The sequence below is a fragment of the Salvelinus alpinus genome, chromosome 5, assembly GCF_045679555.1.
Source record: "Salvelinus alpinus chromosome 5, SLU_Salpinus.1, whole genome shotgun sequence".
In the NCBI taxonomy this organism is placed as follows: Eukaryota; Metazoa; Chordata; class Actinopteri; order Salmoniformes; family Salmonidae; genus Salvelinus; species Salvelinus alpinus.
This window is the reverse complement of record NC_092090.1, coordinates 41,239,095-41,263,318: the sequence shown is the minus strand read 5'-3', so window position 1 is coordinate 41,263,318 and position 24,224 is coordinate 41,239,095. Positions and strand designations below refer to the sequence as shown.

At 41.7% G+C, this 24,224-nt stretch overlaps 1 protein-coding gene across 1 annotated transcript; it reads left to right on the top strand.

Annotated features, from left to right (window-relative positions):
* The first annotated feature begins 321 nt into the window (after nt 1-321).
* LOC139576194 (cadherin-5-like) lies at nt 322-13,959 on the top strand. Its single transcript, XM_071401959.1, has 12 exons — nt 322-579; nt 5,200-5,421; nt 5,565-5,844; nt 5,940-6,056; nt 6,224-6,391; nt 6,580-6,758; nt 7,184-7,434; nt 7,530-7,663; nt 7,819-7,928; nt 8,030-8,132; nt 9,968-10,213; nt 11,063-13,959. Exons 2-12 carry the CDS (start codon nt 5,200-5,202, stop codon nt 11,551-11,553), a joined length of 2,301 nt encoding a protein of 766 aa, XP_071258060.1. The 5' UTR covers nt 322-579; the 3' UTR covers nt 11,554-13,959.
* Nucleotides 13,960-24,224: the final 10,265 nt, after the last annotated feature.

Sequence of the window (24,224 nt, the reverse complement as noted above, 5' to 3'; positions counted from 1 at the left end):
CGCCGCCGTAGCCCTGAAAAATGCAATACCACTATGTGGGAAATCTCATGGGATTAACGTCTATAACCTGTTTATCATAAACTTTGTCCCATAGGTATGAATAATGAATCTCTTTGCTTTCTCTCCTTCTTTTTGTGTTTTCATCAAGAAGGCGAGAGCAGAAATGTAATGTTTCTCACACCGCTCTGCCCCTCCACGCGCCACAGTCTGCCTGCCTCTTAACATGTGGCTGGTGCTCTCACCGCCTCCTCCAGTCACTTCAGCAGCGACGTGCGGCGCTGTGATACACGCATCGCATGCCTCCCTCTCCCCCCTCAGCCCAGGCTCTGCTCTTCAGGCTGCAATTAGGAGAGGAGAGGGACTATAACAGGAAACGTGACCAGGGGAACTGGGCTGATCTCTGTGGCCACTGTGCTGGCCTGGAAGTTCTTAGTCCTCTGAGAAGAGAATCTGACAGGTCCACAGCCAACAGCTAACATTACTAATGCTCTTTCACCCAGGATCTACCTGTGACTTATACCTGCCTTATACGCATTGGACGAGCTAAAAAGCAGGAGTTCAGAAAATAATTCATCTCTGGTAAGTCATTCCAGTCATTTATACTGTATGAATTGGTTTGTTTCTATTGTAATTTTTGTTACACATAACATTTTCTAATTTGTGTGGATACGTATAAAATGTATGATTTAAATACCACATCGATACAGTATGTTGTATCTTGTTGCGTCTCAAACTGATATAATCTATTACCACAATGGACAACAGCGACTGATTTGATAACATTAACCCCGAGTGTAAGGCTGAACCCTCGAGACAATTTGATACCAGATTGACTATGTTGATGTGTGCTACACTAATACTCTGTAGCCATGAGGGAGAAATAAATCAAAAGAAATCCTGAAACCATCTGTGCATCTTGAGTTACACAGTAGTGTACAACGTATTGAGTCTTGTATTCTATGACGTAAGTGTAAGGTAACTCAACCTCAGATATCGTTTTCCTTTCAAAAGTAGGCAAACATAGCATTGTATTAATTTACCTATACCAGATTTATGACAGTGTTAATAACATTGAATTGTTCGATACTGTACATAGATCGAGATGCAGGTGCTCCAGGACTAATTGTTGAGACTTGAAATGATGACAATGAAGCCGAACATACAGCCGAACACTAGGATAGCAGTTCAACTCGTCAAATAACATCTATCGACGCTGAACTAATCCTTATAGCAAATATAATGTCAAATAACTGTGGTGAAAGAGCTCAGAGAAGAGGTGTGATAGATAGACACTTTCTGTCAGACTCAGAGAACAAGTGCTGCCAGAGAGAGCCAGTGAGTCCAGTGTGATATTGGGTGGGTGAAGCAGGGCTGAGGAGACGGCTCATCAGTGACAGACGGAGTTTCCTCGAGGAGTGAGTAGGCAGACAGATTATTGGAAGCTGCTCTGTGATTAAAGCTGTTTTAATCTACAGTGGGCAAACACACACACCCACACACACATATTGTACGTCACTTAATTCTACAGTATCATCACAGTATTGAGGCTTGCTTGATAGTTGATCTTGGATAGACAGAACTCAACATAATGTGTATGCTGAGTGCTTGCCTTGATAGTACCAAATATTGCTTATTTTTCGACTAATGTTACAGTACAGTATATGATTAGAGATTTCAGGTGCATCAAGTCAGGTTGTATGAATATATCCATAAACTGATGAATTGATATGGATACTCCATATAGCTTTGTGTGCTACTTGGGGTTGGAACACCAATTGTCTCAGGCATACCAGCCTGTGAACTGTGTGAGTCATAGCCTACTAAGATGAATTCAAGCTGAATAATGTACAGCGTATTTCAAAATACAGTACCGTATTCCTGTTTTTTTCTACAAGATTAGCTGCATTATTGAAAACTTCAGAAAAATGTCTACATGGTCATCAAATCTGACATTTGCATAGACAGCATTTAAAATGGCACAGACAGAGAAATTGACTTACAGTTATCATTGAATGGCATTCAAATGAAAGGTCAATGGACTCGCTTTGAGGAGAACAAGAAACTGATATTCTGGATATAAGTTTGCCCATCATTTAAGAGTTAAAATGGGATTGATCCATTTGACCTAGGTATAGCTGAGGCCCTGAATGAAATACTTTACCATTGTCCGATAGCATCCTACCTAAACCAACTCATTTAACACATAAAAATCCCATTGTTGTCTCCTTAACTCTCGCTACTGCTCAAGAAATTGTCAAAGAAAGAGAGAGCCAGAGAGACTGAGAGAGAGGGGGAGAAAGAGAGAGGGAGAAGAAGAAGACGGGGGCAGAAATTGAATTGCAGGAAGGGTGTGAGGCCACAGTAGCATTAGCTTAATGATGACCCTTCATTAGAAATGGGAATGTTATTTCCCAAAGGCATTGTGTTTACACTTCCGCTCCTTGATAACAGGCCAGACATCATGACCTCACTGGGAGGACTCACTGTAAGTACCCAGTAACAGAACAAGGAGATATTAAAAAAATGCAATTTTGGACATAATGGGCCATCCATGACTACTAAGACAGCTGCAAACAGTGACGATTGAGGATGTCTATCTCTAAAGTGCCTGGAGTTTTAAAAAGTTCTCTCCTTTAGGGGATAAACTTCAGGGCGTGGCAGGAAGGACATCGAATGACGCACAGTTAACACATACGATTAGGAGTAACAAGACAACCATATATAGGAAAGTTTGGTTGACTCTTTACGTTACAGCACAGAGTCAATGTTTTCCAACAATTTTTTTGATTTATTTATATATACACTGCTCAAAAAAATAAAGGGAACACTAAAATAACACATCCTAGATCTGAATGAATGAAATATTCGTATTAAATACTTTTTTCTTTACATAGTTGAATGTGCTGACAACAAAATCACACAAAAATTATCAATGGAAATCAAATTTATCAACCCATGGAGGTCTGGATTTGGAGTCACACTCAAAATTAAAGTGTAAAACCACACTACAGGCTGATCCAACGTTGATGTAATGTCCTTAAAACAAGTCAAAATGAGGCTCAGTAGTGTGTGTGGCCTCCACGTGCCTGTATGACCTCCCTACAACGCCTGGGCATGCTCCTGATGAGGTGGCGGATGGTCTCCTGAGGGATCTCCTCCCAGACCTGGACTAAAGCATCCGCCAACTCCTGGACAGTCTGTGGTGCAACGTGGCGTTGGTGGATGGAGCGAGACATGATGTCGCAGATGTGCTCAATTGGATTCAGGTCTGGGGAACGGGCGGTCCATAGCATCAATGCCTTCCTCTTGCAGGAACTGCTGACACACTCCAGCCACATGAGGTCTAGCATTGTCTTGCATTAGGAGGAACCCAGGGCCAACCGCACCAGCATATGGTCTCACAAGGGGTCTGAGGATCTCATCTCGGTACCCAATGGCAGTCAGGCTACCTCTGGCGAGCACATGGAGGGCTGTGCGGCCCCCCAAAGAAATGCCACCCCACACCATGACTGACCTACCGCCAAACCGGTCATGCTGGAGGATGTTGCAGGCAACAGAACGTTCTCTACGGCGTCTCCAGACTCTGTCACGTCTGTCACCGGTCCTGCTGCTGGGTTGTTGCCCTCCTACGGCCTCCTCCACGTCTAATGATGTACTGGCCTGTCTCCTGGTAGCGCCTCCATGCTCTGGAGACTACGCTGACAGACACAGCAAACCTTCTTGCCACAGCTCGCATTGATGTGCCATCCTGGATGAGCTGCACTACCTGAGCCACTTGTGTGGGTTGTAGACTCTGTCTCATGCTACCACTAGAGGGAAAGCACCGCCAGCATTCAAAAGTGACCAAAACATCAGCCAGAAAGCATAGGAACTGAGAAGTGGTCTGTGGTCCCCACCTGCAGAACCACTCCTTTATTGGGGGTATCTTGCTAATTGCCTATAATTTCCACCTGTTGTCTATTCCATTTGCACAACAGCATGTGAAATGTATTGTCAATCAGTGTTGCTTCCTAAGTGGACAGTTTGATTTCACAGAAGTGTGATTGACTTGGAGTTACATTGTGTTGTTTAAGTGTTCCCTTTATTTTTTTGAGCAGTGTATATATATATTTTTTTTTTTACCCCTTTTTCTCCCCAATTTCATGGTATCCAATTGGTAGATACAGTCTTGTCTCATTGCTGCAACTCCCGTACGGACTTGGGACAGGTGAAGGTCAAGAGCCGTGCGTCCTCCGAAACACAACCCAACCAAGCCGCACTGCTTCTTGACACAATGCCCGCTTAACTCGGAAGCCAGCTGCACCAATGTGTCGGAGGAAACACCGTACACCTAGCAACCTTGTCAGCGTGCACTGCGCTCGGCCAGCCACAGGAGTCGCTAGTGCGAGATGGGACAAGGGCATCCCTGCCAGCCAAACTGTTTGGCTAACAGACGACGCTAGGCCAATTTCTCACCGCCCCATGGGTCTCCCGGTCACGGCCGGCTGCGACAGAGCCTGGACTCAAATCCAGAATCTCTAGTGGCACAGCTACACTGCGGTGGCCCAACAATCTCTAGTGGCACAGGATCTCTAGTGGCACAGCTACACTTGGGTGGCCCAACAAAAAAAATTACCTGTTCTGATATATAGCTGAACACAAGATTCAATAAGATATGGAACAACAAAACGTGATGAGATATTTACCTGCCAAGTTCATTACCTCAAAGGCCAAGATAAGCCTATTGTCAGTGTGGAGAATATAAGATACTTTCTTATCTGTGCTGTATGGGGTTGTAATGAAAGTAATTTGATTGTAGTAGTTTTTGGACTTTAGAATATGATATTAAGCTATTTGGGAACATTTATGAACCATAATCCCCCTCATCTTAATATCCACTGCTAAAGGCTAGCAACAATAAGAGTGGAATAATCCAGATAAAGGATATTATCTGGGATGGACTGCTTTAATGCTTAGCTATCCTCTTGGCCACAAAGAAAGTGTCCATTAAAGAAAGTGTCCATTCAACTTTTCTAGTGGAAAACTCCCAAAAGTGCCAACCCTGCCCATTGGGCATGCCAGTCAAGCTTAATTAAACGCACCTGAAGTAATAGCTAAGCAATTGAAAGAAGACAAATACTTTTTGAGCCAGTAGTGTTGCCTGAGGCGTGAGTGGTCTCAATGGCCCGAATTTAATTCTCTGCTTCTCCCTTCCTTCAGATGATGAGACAGTCTGCATGGAGGCAGATGACGGCACCAGAGCTGTGGATGGGTCTCTTTGCCTTGGCTCTGACCCTCAGTCTAACCATGGCTGAACATATGGATCAGAGGCCAGCACTCCAAACCAGCCCAGTTCTCCACAGGCACAAGAGAGAGTGGTTGTGGAACAACCTTTATGTGGAGGAGGAAAGGCCAACCTACATCCAATACTATCTTGGAAAGGTATGTCGTTGTTTTACCATGTAGGTGTACTCTTGGAGGCTCAGGTGGAAAGCCAGAGAGTTGAATGAGGATATACAGTAATGATATATCTGATAGATCAGAATGTCTTATCTTAACATTGTCATCTGTTTTTCTATTTGTAGTTAAAGTCAACTAAGTCTGGTGACAGGACACACTATGTCATTGAAGGAGAAGGTGCCAACACAATCTTCAAAGTGGATGAAAAAGGAGACATCTTTGTCACTGAACGATTGGATCGAGAGGTGAAAAGCAAATACAATCTAACGGCAAAGCTGCTTGATACCAGCAACAAGTTGGTGGAGAAAGAGGAAAAGTTTGTGATCCTGGTTACTGACATCAATGACAACGATCCAGTGTTTACTAAATCGTTCAATGCTTCTATCAAAGAGAGATCCAAAAGAGGTACAGGAGGTCAAATCCTAAACACAAGGATGATTATGCTGGATATTAAAGAATGCTTTTGCTAAATCACTTCTCTTTATTTCTTCCCTGTGTAGGAACTAAAGTGATAGAAGTCATTGCCACTGATGCAGATGATCCAACGACTGCAAATGGAGAACTTGTTTACAAATTATTAGAGGGGGGAGATTTCTTCAATATAGAAAGCACAACAGGTAGGAGATGTTCATTCATTTGAACTCATACGTCATGAAGTCCATTGTATCTTCATCTCTTTTCAATATTCTTTCCTAATAACCCCATATTCATTTACTGTTGTGTTCGTGTCTCTGAAGATGCACGAGTCATGAATCAAAGACTAAATGAATTTTCTTCATTTCAGGGATTATCACTACCAAGTATGAGAACCTGGACCGTGAGACCCAGAGTAGCTATGTGGTTGTGGTTCAAGCCCAGGATCTGAGAGGAATTAAACAAGGGGGCACCGCCACCACCTCTGTCAGCATCGCAGTCAGCGACATCAATGATAACATAGCCACATTTACCAAAAGTAAGGGCAAAAAAGAACATCCCTGACAGCTATACAGTTATAGCACATTGACAATTATTGGTCTTATAGGAGATAAACCTAAATATGAATGATTGTTACGGAATTCCTAGCAGCAAATTAGGGATTATTCCATAATCTCGTCCCTCAGAAGCTTCTCTTACTAACACGTAGAGTGTCTTTTTCCCTAGGTTCCTATGTATTTAGTGTGAAAGAGGACATGAAGCGGGGACAGAGAATAGACACCATGGTCCTGGAGGACAGAGATGAGATCCAGAATAAAGACCCCATCTTCACCATAGCACCTTCATCTGACATTTTTGAAATGGAGCGCAGTCAGATCAAAGACGGCAACCTCATGCTGAAACAGGTATTTCACTCATCCTAAACTGTTACTTTTTTTTTTTAATCACAAAAAAACGATCCACATTTTTGTCTCTATAGTGCAACCAGGTTTAATGCTTTCCTAATCTGTCCTAAACTCTACTGTAGATATGAGCATTACCGAGTGATGCATAACACTAAACTATACAGTAGCAGAGACTAAAGAAATAAGACCATGCACTCTTTGAAGCACATATGAAAATGAATGTCCTTGAAAGACTCCTTGAAGACCATTATTAAGTAATGAAAATGAAACTACTTAAAGTATTCTGTGAAAAAAAGTATTAGTACAGCCTGTACATTATAGATAACGATGTAGGGAATATGTATGAGAGTGACACATTTGCTGAAGATTATACGTATAGTACATGTACTGAGTCTTTTCCTTAAAGTTCCTTAACTACTTTTCAGGGACTGGATTATGAAACCAAGAGCAGCTACACGTTCTTTGTGCATGTGAGGGAGAACCACTTGCAGTCCCCTGCGGATAATAAGGACAATCCATTGATCAAGGCCCAGGTGACCATCCAGGTGCTAGATGTTGATGAGCAGCCAGAATTCAGCAAGAGCATCTACAACTTTAATGTCATAGAGGAAATGATGGTCAATAATATTGGAGTCGTTTCAGCCAGAGATCCTGATCAAGCCAACAAGGCCATACGGTACTCCAACACATTCACATGCTACTGATGCTAGAATTAACAGCACTTCTTTTCTGAGAGGTGATTTCCACAATGTTTCAATGCGCCCTCTACAGGTATTCCATTGAGGACAAGGACAGTCCCATTGGTATCAACCCCATAACTGGACAACTTTTCACAGTGAGGAAGCTGGATCGGGAGCTTGTAGCCAATCACATGTTCCAGGTTAAAGCTAAGGAGGAACCAAATGGTATGACATTAGCCATAATCATTAATCTCATTAACAGCAAATACACATTTATTGCGTAAAATGTAATTCATGTCCAATTTTTTTTTAAATCTTAATAACTAGTATGGTTTAGGTATTTCCCAATAATAAAATAATGTTTCCCATCTCCTCTTCAGGACTGGAATCTTTTGTGAACGTCAACATACTGGTCATTGATATCAATGACAACAAACCAGAGCTGTCCATTGAAGAGATATTCGTTTGTGAAAATGATATGGCTGGCACGGTAGGATTTTTTCCAGAGTTAGATGTCATCTAAGCCATCAATCATTAAACTTTTCTGAAAATTGCATTAAGTCTTTATTAAAATGTATTCCCCTCACACAGGTGATTGGGACCCTAAGTGCCACAGACAAAGATGATAATTTGCCCGCATTCAGCTTCACGTTGGGGAAGCCGAACGCCAACTTTTCAGTCATCGATAACAACGGTGAGAGAACTGATCATTTCTATGCATGAACATGTGACAAGTGGCACCTTTATTATGGCACCTTAAGCTGTGCAGGCAGAAACATTGTAGTAATGTTAAGCTGTTGGTTGGTGTGAGGGGCAGTGAGGTGGGTATAACAGGGACAATGTGGAGGTGAATGGCTGGTTCAGATATGTGCTCAGGATAGCACTGTGCTCCCCAGTGGCAGAGGAATCAGCCTGGGCAGCGCTCCGTTCTAAAGCTATCTGACGTCTGAACGTTCTCTATCTAGTCGGGTGGAAACGAGAACAGCAACAAACCGCTGAGAGCCCCTGAAATATTCATGATGTACAAGCTCTTTAAAACCAGCAGCCCTTCATTACATATTTGGAGAGCAACAGTGACGACCTCAGAGGCACTCTGGCTGGGGAACATTTTCAGTGCAGCGCTGGGGTGGCCTGGTCCAGTCTGTGCTGCCTCGTTGGCTGCACTGCATAATGAACTGATGTGACATTTCACCATGTAATGATCAGCCAGGAACACAGAACACTGGGAGTAGGCTGCACATTAGCCCAGTGCAACTAGAGAGAAGGTCATAGCAGCGGAAGACCAGAAGAACAGTGAGAAGTTGTTCTTACATTAGTGATGACGTGCATGTCAAGGCCATATCTCTAGCTTTGATGTACTGTATGCACTACAGTACATCCTTCATAGCTTCTATTTCTGAATGGTTATATACTGTAACTCTATTGAAATGAGGCCAACCAAATTGAACATAGAAACTGAGCATGCTCATTTTATATCAACATATACTGGCACCTAAAGCTCATGGAGATAATCATGTCTAATCCACATGGGACTAACCATGTGGAAAAGCCTAATTCCTATATCGAGGTTCGGAGCACATTCAATTATCCTGCTTTGAGGATTCTTACCTACTGCGATTTTAGGGATTTTGTTAGTGCGGAAAAGTTTCACTGACACATAAACCCTCAGATTCAACAGTCTGCTTATTAGACCTATATCTATCCTACCCTGCCTTTCTAAAGTCCCTCGCTACATATTCATCGCCAGACCCACTGGCTCCAGGTCATCTATAAGTCTTTGCTAGGTAAAGCTCCACCTTATCTCAGCTCACTGGTCACGATAACAACACCCACCCGTAGCACGCGCTCCAGCAGGTATATCTCACTGGTCATCCCCAAAGCCAACACCTCCTTTGGCCGCCTTTCCTTCCAGTTCTCTGCTGCCAATGACTGTAACGAATTGCAAAAATCACTAACTTTAAACATCAGCTATCTGAGCAGCTAACCGATCTGTAAATAGCCCATCCAATCTACCTACCTCATCCCCATATTGTTTTTATTTACTTTTTTGCTCTTTTGCACACCAGTATTTCTAATTGCACATCATCATCTGCACATCTATCACTCCAGTGTTCATTTGCTAAATTGTAATTACTTCGCTACAATGGCCTATTTATTGCCTTACCTCCTCACGCCATTTGCACACACTGTATATAGACTTTTTTTTCTATTGTGTTATTGACTGTACGTTTGTTTATTCCATGTGTAACTGTGTTGTTGTTTGTGTCGCACTGCTTTGCTTTATCTTGGCCAGGTCGCAGTTGTAAATGAGAACTTGTTTTCAACTGGCCTACCTGGTTAAATAAAGGTGAAATAAAAATACAACATTTAGGTAGATGCAAAAGTCTGCACCTAAGTAAATTGTAGCTAAGAGCATTCCACCATTGGAACCAATGCTATGAAGATCCATGTAATGTATAAAAATGTCCTCCAAATTTAACCATGGCAAACCTCTAATAACTAACATTGTTTTATGTCCCCCTCTCCTAGACAACACGTCTAACATAGTGCTGAAACATGGAGGCTTCAGCCTGGAGGACTCCAGGGATTATGTAATAGAAATTGGGATCAGCGATGGAGGCAGGCCTCCCATGAGCAGCATCACCTCTCTGCCTATCAAAGTGTGCAGGTGTGACAACAAGAGGATCCACACCCAGTGCAAAGCAGCCCAACTCAAAATGGGTGTCAGTGTCCACGCCCTTATTGTTATACTGGTGTGCATCCTGACTATTCTGGGTGAGTCAATCTCTCCTCTACCGTATACAGCCCTCTCCATTTTAACTGGCATTCTACTACACCACTGTCCCTGATTAAGACATGTTGTAAAATAGAGCAATCGTCTAAGACATAAAAAACAGGGATCATTAAACAAGGTACTTCAGCTCAAGGTGTTCTTGGGTCAAATCAAGATGTGTTTACGACACAAGGACAAGGATAGGATTTATTAACGATAAATGTGAAAAATTCACATGATGGGGGATGTGCAACTAATTTCAATCTATTGTTTGTTTATTTTTTGGGACAAAGTTGAAGAGTTTTACCTCAGTATCTGACTGGATAAATAACATTCAAGAATGCAGGACAAGAGAAGTAAATAGTGGAAGGAACGGGAAGCATTGAGCTGAATATTCTCTTTGATACTTTCTCTGCTGTCTTGGGAGAAAGCCATTTGTCATATTAGATGAGCCATGTGCCAGAGATGTTTTATCAAAAGCTCATATCTGAAGCAGAGAGCAATCGCACTGCTGCAGTAGGCTTCTACAAAAGCAGATAATGTGGGAAAAACATGAGAAGAATGGGAAGGCTAATGAGAAGATGATCAGTTATTCGGCTGTCTTGTTTCCAAAGACACAGAATGAAGTGATGATTAACTATTAAACATTGAAGTCATTATCATACGAATCCCAAAGAAATATACTGGAGACCCATTCGACAAAATATTTTCTCACACCCGATTTAATTTACCTCATGAAATATATATATATATATATATATATATATTTTCCACTTCTTTCTTTTTCAGTACTTATTAAAACCCCAAACTGTGTGACATGGATATTAAACATGTTTTCTTCCTCGTTCCAGTCATAGTGATCCTGATCGCTATGAGAAAACGTCACCAGAAGGATGCCCTGGTCACTCTGGGTAAGAGTGAGATCCACGAGCAGCTAGTGACGTACGACGAGGAGGGCGGTGGGGAGATGGACACCAACGGCTACGACGTGTCCATCCTGATCTCAGCTCAGAATGACGGCAGCATGAGCATGAGGCAGGGCCCCAGCCTTTACGCCATGGTGAAGAAACCACCAACCGCGTGCAAGGGAGACATGGCCGTGATGATCGAGGTGAAGAAAGACGAGGCTGACCATGACAGGGATGAGATCCCCTACGATACCCTGCACATCTATGGCTACGAGGGGCCAGAGTCCCTGGCTGGTAGCCTCAGTTCCCTGGATAGTTCCTCCACGGGCTCTAACCTTGACTATGACTTCTTAAACGACTGGGGCCCTCGCTTCAGAACCCTGGCTGAGCTCTACGGGGTGGATGGGTCTGAGGGAAGTGACTCCCCGTATTGAGCACACTGAGCCTAAAGACCAGCAGGCAGGACGTCTCTCAGCTCTCTCAGCTCTTCCTTTGACTAAAAGCACATCGGGATTGACTTCTTCCACTAATCCGTCCAATCATAGCACACTATGATAGGGTTCACTCAAGCGTGTGCCAATTTTAAGTAATTCTCTCTTCTTCTCGTTCTTTTTCCTCTTCTTCTACCTCCTGTTCCTCCTACTCTTACTTCTCCTTTCCCACTCTTTTCCCTTGTTATTATTATTATTCTATTATTATTTTAACGAAATAGTGCTTTTATTTCCTTTTCTTTCATTTATTCGTTTCTGTCACGTGAATATGACGACAAAGGGAAATAGATTTGGTGTAAAGAAAACTGTTAACATTCCACAACTGTGCTTCATTTATTTGTTTTACATTTATTTGAGGTTTCAGAGGAGATTAAGAAATGTGTTCGATTTTTTGTTCGATTTTTTGTCCGATTACTCACACAGAAATCTGTATACCTTAATTTTGATTGATTGTGTTTTTTTATGGTTGACTAAACCAACTGTAGCTATGTAGAGAGGGTGGGTCATTCAGTGAGTCACAGTGGCAGTTGTCTTTCAGACAGAATTACACTTCTCACCAAGAGCTACTATTGTCCAGGGAGCCCGGCAGGAAACAATGATAACAGAAGCTCTGAAATAATTAAAGTCTATTCCCAGTTTATTTGACAGGACTCATCAACACATCAATTGTTGTGGATAAAGCCCAAGTCTCTGAGGTCCACTGTAACAAAAGTATTACAACCAACTCAGGAAATGTGAAGTAGCTCAATAGTCCTTTGGATGACCACAAAGTTATCTGAATAACTTTAACCTTTCATCCTAGAGCTACTGCTTCAACATCCCGCTTCAATATTCTTCTTCAACATACTGCTTCAACATACTGCTTCAACATATTGCTTCAACATACTGATTCAATATTCTTCTTCAACATACTGCTTCAACATACTGCTTTAACATACTGCTTCAATATTCTTCTTCAACAGAATGCTTCAACATATTGCTTCAACATACTGCTTCAACATACTGCTTCAACATATTGCTTCAACATACTGCTTCAACATACTGCTTCAATATTCTTCTTCAACATACTGCTTCAACATACTGCTTTAACATACTGCTTCAATATTCTACTTCATCATACAGCATGTGCTTCTGCTCCATTTGCTGAAACAGCTTAAAATAATGAGGGCAATCTACACAAGATCAAGTTTATCATTATCGCTATTGTCCTTCTTGACTGAAGACATAGCAAAAAGAGAGCAAAGGTTTACCCCTGTTTTCATTATATTCCATTTGCTTTCGAATGTGGACTGTTTGTTGTATACTGAAGCTTTGCCTGCATGGGACCACTTCTCATAAACCATGGATACAATATGTGGAAGCCATCTTACCACTTCCCTGTCTGGATCATATACACGGAGAGCTGGACCCCCATCCTTTTTCAAACACCAGAGTCCGCCCCTACACATTACCCAAACAAAACACTGGAATCAGCTTCCTGCACATATGTGTGTGAGGAAGCCCTCTTCCTGTCCTGTTATCTTTTAAAGTAAACCAACACATTGCAGCCCGTTTTCCTGTTTTCCTGCCTGGGAAAAACCTTTGGAGAGGGCAAAATAGATAGAGAACAATGTAAGAGCCATGATGGCTTTAACAACAATCAACATTTCATTTCTGTGTTGACCATCTACCAAAGATCAGTATGGTGAAACCTCGGCATACAATAGATGCCACTGGTAAACTGTGCTGTAATGTTATGTCTCTAGTACTCCATTTCTATATAACATACCTGATCTACTTCGTTCCATGCTATTAATGATCATTGTCTGCGCACAACTCTATTCTATTTCACAAGCACTTACTGTTAGTGGTGCTTTTCTGTAAACCTTACGGCAATAAGTAACTTGGCAATACGGGATCCATGTTATCGAGATTGTGAGTACTGGAAATATAGTTGTCTACACTGTATATAGAAATGTGCCTGAATATTGATATTGGCCTCACTTCCTTTTGCGTTTTTAAAAAATTATTTTACTTGACACTGGTCTTTGTCTGCTGAGTGTAAGCGTAAAATATGTTGTTGTTTTTTACACTTGTAGTGTAATTTATATGTAATTGTGCATTGATTGATGCTATATGTATGTGTGAGTCTACCTGTGTAAATACACTTCAGTGGGTGTCATTCAAATGCATTCCTTTTGTATGCAGCTAGGTCATTCTGTAGGAGAGCAATATGTGCCTTGGTTTATGATCATTCTCTCGATGGTGAACACAATCTTTTCTATGGTTTGTATCGTGTAAAACAACAACTTTTTATTTAGTACCAATTTTGTATGTGTAAAATAAACGTAGCACTCAAAAGTCCAAAAAGTGATCTTTATTGTTTCAAAAAAATGCAAGAAGGAATAGAATAATATTATACTAAATGGAATTGAACTGACTCGTTTAGCATAGCATAGCTTTGATACTTGGTACAATACATTGTCCGTTCTAAGTTTTGGTTTCTGTGTTTTTCTGGAAGATAAAGAACAGTATCATACTGCCATTATAGCCATCTATGTTGGCCTCTTGTAATTGTAAAGTCATTATTGTATGAGAGGGTTATCTTCAGGTGAGGCTCAGTCTTCAGATCCAACAGCAGCTGCAGTCCCTGAGGTCTAGAAAGTATATGGGAGGACTGGGTGTGTGTGTGAGATTGCAAAGATAACAGAGAGACTAGGGAAAATAACTCAGTGATGTCATGCCTCAAACTCCCAGGATTAAAAGAAAACAGCCAGCAGGGAACTTCCTGAAGCTTCACATGTCCTCACATTTTTTAAAAGGCCCAGGAAAGTGTTGGGCCTCTCAGGACCTCTGATATATGGTGAGTGCCACTGTGCATTATGGGCCTTATGAGTCATTGTTACAAGACTGAGAAAGCTATGTGCTTAAAATACTTTGATTCGTTACAGTTGGGATCGGTATTATGGACCGGAAGACGATAACGAAGGTCTTCCTTGGAGTCTTCAAGAAATATTGCATCACATTTTCCAACGTTCAGCAGCCAAGTGTCCCTTCACTATCCTCATTTGCACTGTGAACTGAGGCCGGAGGATTGTGGAACTTGAGCAAAAATCTCTTCATTACAGCACAGGAAGTCCAAAGGGGCAAATTAGAGGGAAAATGTGTCATTTTGAATGTTTGAATAGGCCACAATTTGGCAAAAAAACTATTACAATTCAGTTATAACTTACCTATGGGTCAGTTACACTCAGCTATGGGCCAGTTTGGGCTCCCGAGTGGCGCAGCAGTCCAAGGCACTGCATCTCAGTGCAAAAGGAGTCACTACAGTTCCTGGTTCAAATCCAGGCTGTATCACATCTGGCTGTGATTGGGAGTGCCATAGGGCGGCTCACTATTGGCCCAGTGTCATCTGGGTTTGGCTGGGATAGGCCATCATTGAAAATAAGAATTTGTTCTTAACTGACTCGCTTAGTTAAATAAAGGTAAAATAAAAAATAAATATGTTTCAACAGAGTGCTGAACTGAATAACTGGCAGACAGGTGTAGTTTGCCCAAGTGAACACTAGAGGACAGTAAAATGTTGCAGTGCAGGAGGTAACATTTTAGATCAACGGCAATGCTTTCACAGAGAATAGATTTACTCTCTCTATTGTCAGTGGAGGAACAATGTTGCTTTTTAGCCTGACCACTTGTTGATTTGCCATCATTTCAGTGTTTGCCGTCCAACATAAAAACATACACAACTCAAATTTTAAACAAACTAATTCCAAGACATGCTGGAACTATGTCATGCCTAAATCAGAGAACAATGATGAGCCACTGCCTCCAAACAGTCAATAATAACAAAAGCCAGGAGAATGTGATAAAATCTCTCAGGGGATATACCTTTTCCTGTCCAGTCCATACTGCTACGGAATGCAATTATACAGAGTTAGTTAGGGTACGTCTCCTATTCCTGACCACCCTGCCCATTCATACCCACAGACTATCTAACCGCTCCACCTGTTTCCTATGTCTCAGACAACCTTTCTGTGTTTGCTGCCTAGCAGACACAAAGATAAATACAACACAACAGCTGGGAATGAGGGGCACCAATACACACACACGCAAGCGTGCGCACACACACACACACACACACACACACACACACACACACACACACACACACACACACACACACACACACACACACACACACACACACACACACACACACACACACACACACACACACACACACACTGACACTGAGATAAAAACACAATTCAATGCTTAATGTAAATGTAATTCATGGTTTAAATAGTTATGTTGTTTTGGGGGTATTTTGTGCTACGGAGGAATGAGGATAAAGGAACCCAGGTCTTCTTCTCATTGTCACTACAACTACATAGATAAACATGGCTGAGGAAATATCCAATATGGCAGTCCCATTTGTACATGTCTGCATTGTTTTAAATAGACAGCTGGATGGCTTAAATTATCCCTCTTCTAATTACCCCTGCAAGACAAATTCCTCACTTAGGAGCGTGTGCAACATAAACACACTGACACTGCTGTGGTTCCTGTCGGATTAATGAGACAGGGGTATCAATTATTAACTATCAGGCCGCGACAACATCAGCGCCTCTAAATTTGTTGTCACGTCAGCAACACCCCGGGGGCAACGCCCATCCGCCCGACCCGCACCCCAGCCCTTTGGATTGACAGATCAAACAGACACCGTGTGAACTGAGATGACACCAGCATCTGATCTGGAGATGTGGAGACAATCACCTGAGGGAAGAAGCCCTAGTACTGCCATACATGGTTGTTTCAGCCTCAGTGGACTAAAGGAGTTCTAATGGCTGAGATGAGGAACTAGGGGGAGTAATGGAGAAGTCCCATTACCCAATAAACACCACCAGGGGGCAATGGACTACCTAGACCCCGAGACCACAGCCCATTCATACATACTGTAATCTTGTCCTTTATTTATCCAGCTAGTTGCAACTAGTTCCACAATACTCATGTGCTCCAGTGGTGCCCCAATTTAATAATATCAATACATTTGTAGAGCGCATTGACCCACGGTCAATTTTCAAATTTCATTACCTACTGGGATTGAGGTTGGTAGAGATACTCTGACAAAGATACAATGGTTCTCCCTCTGTTTTTAGGCAACTCGAATTTGTGGGTTCATTCAAATGTGAGCATAAATGCATGGTAAACATATACATGACATGAGATCAAATATTAATACCATGCACCATGCTTGCTGAACAAATTAGCTCAATAAGATAGATAATCAATGCAGATCTTCAGTCCATGTGCAGCATGTTACATTTCCTGCTGGGTGTAACATAATGAAGCTGGATTGGATGGGATCTGAAATGACTGCGCATACATACAGTGCATTCGGAAAGTATTCAGACCCCTTGACATTTTCCACATTTTGTTACATTACAGCCTTTTTCTAAAATTGATTAAATTGTTTGTTTCTGTCATCACACAAAATACCCCTTAATGATGAAGCAAAACCTTTTTTTTTTTTTTTTACAATTTAGCAAATGTATAAAATAAACTGAAATATAACATTTACATAAGTATTCAGACCCTTTACTCAACACTTTGTTGAAGCACCTTTGACAGCAATTATAGCCTCAAGTCTTCTTGGGTATGACGCTACAAGCTTGGCACAGCTGTATTTGGGGAGTTCTTCCCATTGTTCTCTGCAGATCCTCTCAAGCTCTGTCAGGTTGGATGGGGAGCGTCACTGCACAGCTATTTTCAGGTCTCTCCAGAGATGTTTGATCGGGTTCAAGTCCGGACTCTGGCTGGGCCACTCAAGGACATTCAAAGACTTGTCCCGAAGCCACTATTCATTGTTTTGGCTGTGTTTTTAGGGTTTGGAAAGGTTTGGAAAGGTTCACCTTCCTATTGGAAGGTGAACCTTCACCCCAGTCTGAGGTCCTGAGTGCTCTGGAGAAGGTTTTCATCAAGGATCTCTCTGTACTTTACTCAGTTCATCTTTCCCTCAATCCTGACTAGTCGCTGAATAACATCCCCACAGCATGTTGCTGCCACCACCATACATTACCGTAGGGATGGTGCCAGGTTTCCTCCAGATGTGACACTTTGCATTCAGGCCAAAGAGTTCAATCTTGGTTTCATCAGACCAGAGAATCTTGTTTCTCATGGTCTGAGATTCCTTTAGGTGCCTTTTGGCAAACTTCAAGCGGGCTGTCATGTGCTTTTTACTGAGGAGTGGCTTCCGTCTGGCCACTCTACCATAAAGGCCTGATTGGTGGAATGCTGTAGAGATGGTTGTCCTTCTGGAAGTTTCTCCCATCTCCCTTGAGGAACTCTGGAGCTCTGTCTGAGTAACCATCAGGCCCTTCTCCCCCAATTGCTCAGTTTGGCCGCGCGGCCAGCTCTAGGAAGAGTCTTGGTGGTTCCAAACTTCTTTCATTTAAGAATGATGGAGGCCACTGTGTTCTTGGGGACCTTCAATGCTGCAGAATTTTTGGAGTATCCTTCCCCAGATCTGTGCTTCAACACAATCCTGTCTTAGAGCTCTACGGACAATTCCTTCGACCTCATGGCTTGGTTTTTGCTCTGACATGCACTGTCAACTGTGGGACTTCATATAGACAGGTGTGTGCCTTTCCAAATAATGTCCAACCAATTGAATTTACCACAGGTGGACTCCAATCAAGTTGTAGAAACATCTCAAGGATGATCAATGGAAAAAGGATGCACCTGAGCTCAATTTCAAGTCTCATAACAAAGGGTCTGAATACTTATGTAAATACATTTGTAAAAACCTGTTTTCACTTTGTCATTATGGGGTATTGTATTATTTTAGAATAAGGCTGTAGCGTAACAAAATGTGCAAAAAATCAAGGGGTCTGAATACTTTCCGAATGCACTGTACATGCTGAAGCCATCCCATGTGCATGCATATGTCATCTGTCTCGATTTATTTAAGGGCTAGCCCTTCCTTACATAACGTTACATGCTTGCAAATGGCTCCTGATTAGAATTGATTTGATTTCATCTCTCCAAGGAGGAGGAGGTGGACTGAAGCAAAATGACAAGTGAAGGTCATGCAAGTGAAGGAATTTTGTTCCCTTGTTACATCCTCTCTTTGTTTCAGATTTCATCTCCCTCCTTATCCCACATCCTCTCACCCGAAACATGTCATGTCTCCTTCCGGAGACACCTGAAACCCCACCTCTTTAAGGAATACCTAGGATAGGATAAAGTAATCCTTCTAACCCCCCCCCCCCTTAGAGTTAGATGCACTATTGTAAAGTGGTTGTTCCACTGGACATCATAAGGTGAATGCACCAACTTGTAAGTCGCTCTGGATAAGAGCGTCTGCTAAATGACTTAAATGTAATGTAAATGTAAATGTCATGCTCATCTTTCATCCACAACACAACAATGTTACTTAGACAATGCTATTCATTATTTTTTTTTATTACCTTTATTTAACTAGGCAAGTCAGTTAAGAACAAATTCTTATTTCAATGACGGCCTAGGAACAGTGGGTTAACTGCCTTGTTCAGGAGCAGAACGACAGATTTTTACCTTGTCAGCTCTGGGATTCAATCTTGCAACCTTCCGGTTACTAGTCCAACGCTTTAATCACTAGGCTACCTGCCGTCTTCCAAATGACAATAGAGCTTTTCCATATTGGATGGCAGTCCTACATGGGAAGGAGTGTAACATAAACTTTCCCCCCTCTCGCCAACCGGAATGTATCTTCCACCTCAATGCCTTCCCAGAGTGCAATCAGATGGCCTCCTGTTTTCTAGTCTTTCACCTTCTCCTTACTCACACAGACTCTCAAATAGTGTACACATACAGTGCTAAGACACACACACTTTGTCATCCAAATGTACCAAATCTCCCATATTACTAGTAAGAAATAAATCCTCTGCCTCAAAAATCATATTTATTCTCTCTCTCACACACAGTAAAATCCCTCCTGTACTTCGTATAATTTTCACATACTTAATCCATACAAAGTTAACTATGTGATGTGGTGACTGAACAGAGATTACAGATCAGATGGCCTGTGTGTGCCCTGAGCGGTCTGTGTCCTACCTGTCTCTCTCACGTGTCACTCCATATGGCGTCTGTCCACAGCAGCAGCAGTCCAGCTCCAGGGAGGGCAGGGCATGTCATCGCTAGCCATACTCCTCTGACCATATGGCCCAGCTCTGAGTCTCTGGGGAGGAAAGAAAGAGTGTGTCTGAGTCCAAAAGCTAAATCCAAATCTTTCTGTATTATGTAAACTGCAGTTGTGGAAAGGTCCCATGGTACGGACCCTTGTAGAACATAGCCTTCATAGTGGGATTAATAAATATGAAGACTGTATGCTTATAAATTATTCCGCTGTTCTGGCTAAGGGAATAACAATGTCCTGATATGACTCTGTCAGAGCACAGGCATCTGAGTTTATGGCGCTGAAATCTGACTAATCCTTCACTTTGTCTGATTTAAAGGGACCTGGTGAATTGATGTTAAAGCAATAGCTTTTGTTTACGTATATATCCCTGCCTGACACCTCAGTAAATAAAGTCGGCCTGCTCACATCTACAGTGTACAGCAACACACCATATGGGTATCTGTTTTGTTCTATATCCCCATCGGTGTGAACGTTCATTGTTGACGTGAAGCAAAGAGTCATACACTCATCTTTTTCTGCCGACTAGGAATAAAGGACAGAAAATACACTTTAAAATCACAGACGGGCCAGTTGACATCAACAACTAACTACACAATTATCACATTTCTATGTCACCATAGAGAGATAGGCCTATGGGATGCATCTGAAAATACAGTAGGCCTATTCCTTTCTTAAAAATACCCTCACTCCTTCTTCCACTTACAGTATACCTCTGTTCTCCTTACTTTTCAAATCTACAACGAAATTGCATAATCCATGATGACATTTTTAAATGCCAAGTAAACATAGTGCACATTTTTTGCCTTTACAATAGCATGCTTTGGTGAAGGTATCCTTTCAGTGTTAAGTAGAGAGACTTTGCCGGGCGCCAGCAGTAGTTTTACAGGCTGAAATATTTATAGCTGTGTGTGCTGCTGTGAAGATGAAAAACGACTAGCAATGACTGAGCGGCATGCCCATCAAGCCCCCAGTCACCGCCTTACAATTCCCTTATCACAGCCCGCTGTATAGGCTACTGCCTGTCTGTCACAGCCAAAACACTGAACAAGGTGACAGTAGTCACCAACTAAATGCGAGATCATTACCTTGACCTCCACCATTGATCCTATCTCTCTGCTCAGAATGTGCCAGCGTTAATTAAAGCTCGCCCAGGCTGTGACACTGTGACATCCAACACAAAAACGTCAGACCATTACCTGAACACCACAGGAGGTTGGTGGCACCTTAATTGGGGAGGACGGTCTCATGGCAATGGCTGTAGTGGAATCGGTTGAATGGTATTAAACACATTAAACACATGGTTTCTATGTGTTTGAGGCCATTCCATCAACACCGTTCCAGACATTACTATGAGCTGTCCTCCCCTCAGCAGCCTCCACTGCTGAACACATCTCAGGAGGTGAGGGAAAGAGGCATAGATTATCTATCACTTTAAAGAAAAACTCCACCCAAAAACTATATTTTGTTATTTGTTTCATTATCCCATTTTTGATATTGTCCCAAAATGTTTTGCATGTCAGCAATCAGGTTTTCAAGACATATAACTTTAAAAATACAGAAATACATGTTTCATCATATGATGTTTTGGGCAGTCGAAACAATATTATATGTTCCTATAACGGCGATGTTTGAGGATGTTGCTACAGTAGCCTATTGCCACGTCAAAGTCCTAGAATAGACTAGTGGTTCCCAACCTGGGGTACTACCCCTGGGGGTATTGGCCTACCCACAGGGGGTACTTGAGAAGACTCATGAGACCATAGGCTTAAATGCACATGGGGGGGCACTTCATGGGTAGTCTGGGTAGAGCAAATTCAGTTGGTGGTAGGATACAGTAACCGAAAAACGTTTGTAACCACTGGCCTAGCCCTAGACTCCACCACCCAAACATGAAACTCTTCAACAAATTTGTAACGCTCACAGAGAGCACGCATATTATTGTTTATGCTACTAGTGACATTACATCTACACAAAAAAAACGATTTATTGGAACATTGAAACAATTTACTGTATAATCTAAAAGTTACATTTAATTTCCAACCTGTGTTTGATGATTGCCATCTCCGGTATTGGCGCGCTTTTTATAGGGTGCGCGCAACATTAGACTACTTCATCATTGGCCTATAGGCTATCACGTCAGTGACGCCGGTAATTATTCCGTTATGGATGAATGTTGTTACATTGCAAGTAATTCCTTTCTGGATAAAACAGTGACTGCAGTAATTATTATTCATGTCGGATGTGTAAATGTTTGTTTGTCAGATGTTAGGTCTCTATCCAATTTTTGACAGATTTTCATGCGAATATTCTAAAATCGGCATAAAAACAATATGCACATTTTCCCACCAGAGAAGTGTTTCCTATCAAATTGATTTGTAGTGGACACAAGGCTGTGAGGGATGACATAGTACACATACAAATAATTTTTGCGGTTAAATTCCATGTACCAAAAAAAAAAAGTTTCCATTGCATTTTGAACTCAACTCATGGTTTTATCCTACATTTTTGGGCGGTTTAGATAGAGAATGCGCCCATTCTGGTCTTGGCATGTGCGTTCTGGCCAACAACACGCAGATACAGTGCAGTGGGTATGCCACCTATATTATGAGATTATTATGGATATAAGAGCGAGATTATTTTTATTTGTCAAAACCAAGCATTGATCATCATGTCACCAGAATAAGACCTTCGATAGGAATTGGAAAGGTGCACAAGCTTATCAGGTGCACTTTCACCACCCTGTGAAGTTCCTCATAATTGATTTCATCTATAGCGTAATAAACCAATGCAACTGCAGCCCACAACTCGGGGCGTTTCTGCATGTGGGTGCAGGAACGCCCTCTCTTGAGCATTGGTTCTTTCATGAACACCGCCACTTCCTCTCCTCTCCCCCTTGAGCACACATCTTCATGCTTGTGTGACACTTTTGAATGTCAGTCAAAAGGGAAATAAAAGTATTATCTTAGTTTTTTTAACAGAACTGTGGGAAAACAGTGCACGACAGGGAGTTGCCTTATACTAAAAGGTGGTGCAGTGGTCTAAGACACTGCATCTCAGGAAACGAGGTGTCACCACAGTACCTGGTTCAAATCCAGGTTGCATCACATCTGGCTGTGATTGGGTGGTGCACAATTGGCCAAGTGTTGCCAGGGTAGGCTGTAATGTAAATAATAATTTGTCCTTAACTTACTTGCCTAAATAAAAATACTGCTGTGCCACATGGGAGCCCCAGTTTCACCCATCTCTAATAAACTGCATGCTTTCCTGAGTTGTAGTGGACATATCATTGTGTGACTCCTAGTTTACTTAGATATGATTGTTATCATATCAATATATGTGCATAAAGGTGTTTCTACTTCCATAATTTATTTTACAGACACAAAAAGATCCCACCTTGTCTAGCATATTTTGTTTTGTCTACATTTGGAAAGTTTACCGGCCTGTCATGACATTTTTTTTTATTGGGCATGTACTTTACTTGCATAAAAAGTTGGATGTACTGTAAACCTGTTTTTTTAGGCTTCTTTATTGTGCCCATTTTGATCGGTCTTTGAAAAACCTAACTCTTTCTGTGTTTATGGTTTAGCCCGTTTTGGGAGTGTCTTTTCAGGCTATATACCATCCTCTAGTCATTATTTACATTTTAGTCATTTAGCAGATGCTCTTATCCAGAGTGACTTAAAGGAGAAAATGGGGTTAAGTGCCTTGCTCAAGGGCATTTCGACAGATAGTTCACCTAGTTGGCTTGGGGATTCGAACCAGATTCGAACCCTTTTGGTTACTGACCCAACGCTCTTATCTGCTAGAACGCTTGTTATACTCATTGCTCAGGTGAGTGAGTGGCAGGCCTGTTTAAGGCTATTAAGCATTTAGCCTTTTTGAGTTCAGTAGATTGGTTTGTATTGTATTTAGCTTCTTGTAAATATCATTGAACATTTTGGTAAATCACTTTTTGCACTAGACCTATCATCACCGGGCTGCACTCTAAATGAAACTGGCTGTATTTGCACCATATCTGTATTCTCTGGCTTCTCTGTGTTCTCGAACCCTCCTAACTGGACTGGCAGATCCCGTTATATGGTAACACAACGGATATGTTCTCCTCTATCAGACTACCTCTGCCCAGTGGTGGAAAAGTACCCAATTGTCATACTTGAGTAACAGTAAAGATTACGCAATAGAAAACTAGTAAAATTAAAAGTCACCCAGTAAAATACTACTTAAGAAAAAGTCTAAAAGTATTTGGTTTTAAATATACTTATATAAGTATCTAAAGTAAATGGATTACCTAAAATATACTTAATATCAAAAGTAAAAGTATAAATCATTTCACATTCATTATGAATTGAACCATTTTCCTGTCCTGCTAAGCATTCAAAATGTAACCAGTACTTTTGGGTGTCAGGGAAAACCTGGGAAATTTACTAGAATTTTGCAACCCTGCTTGCAAGTCATA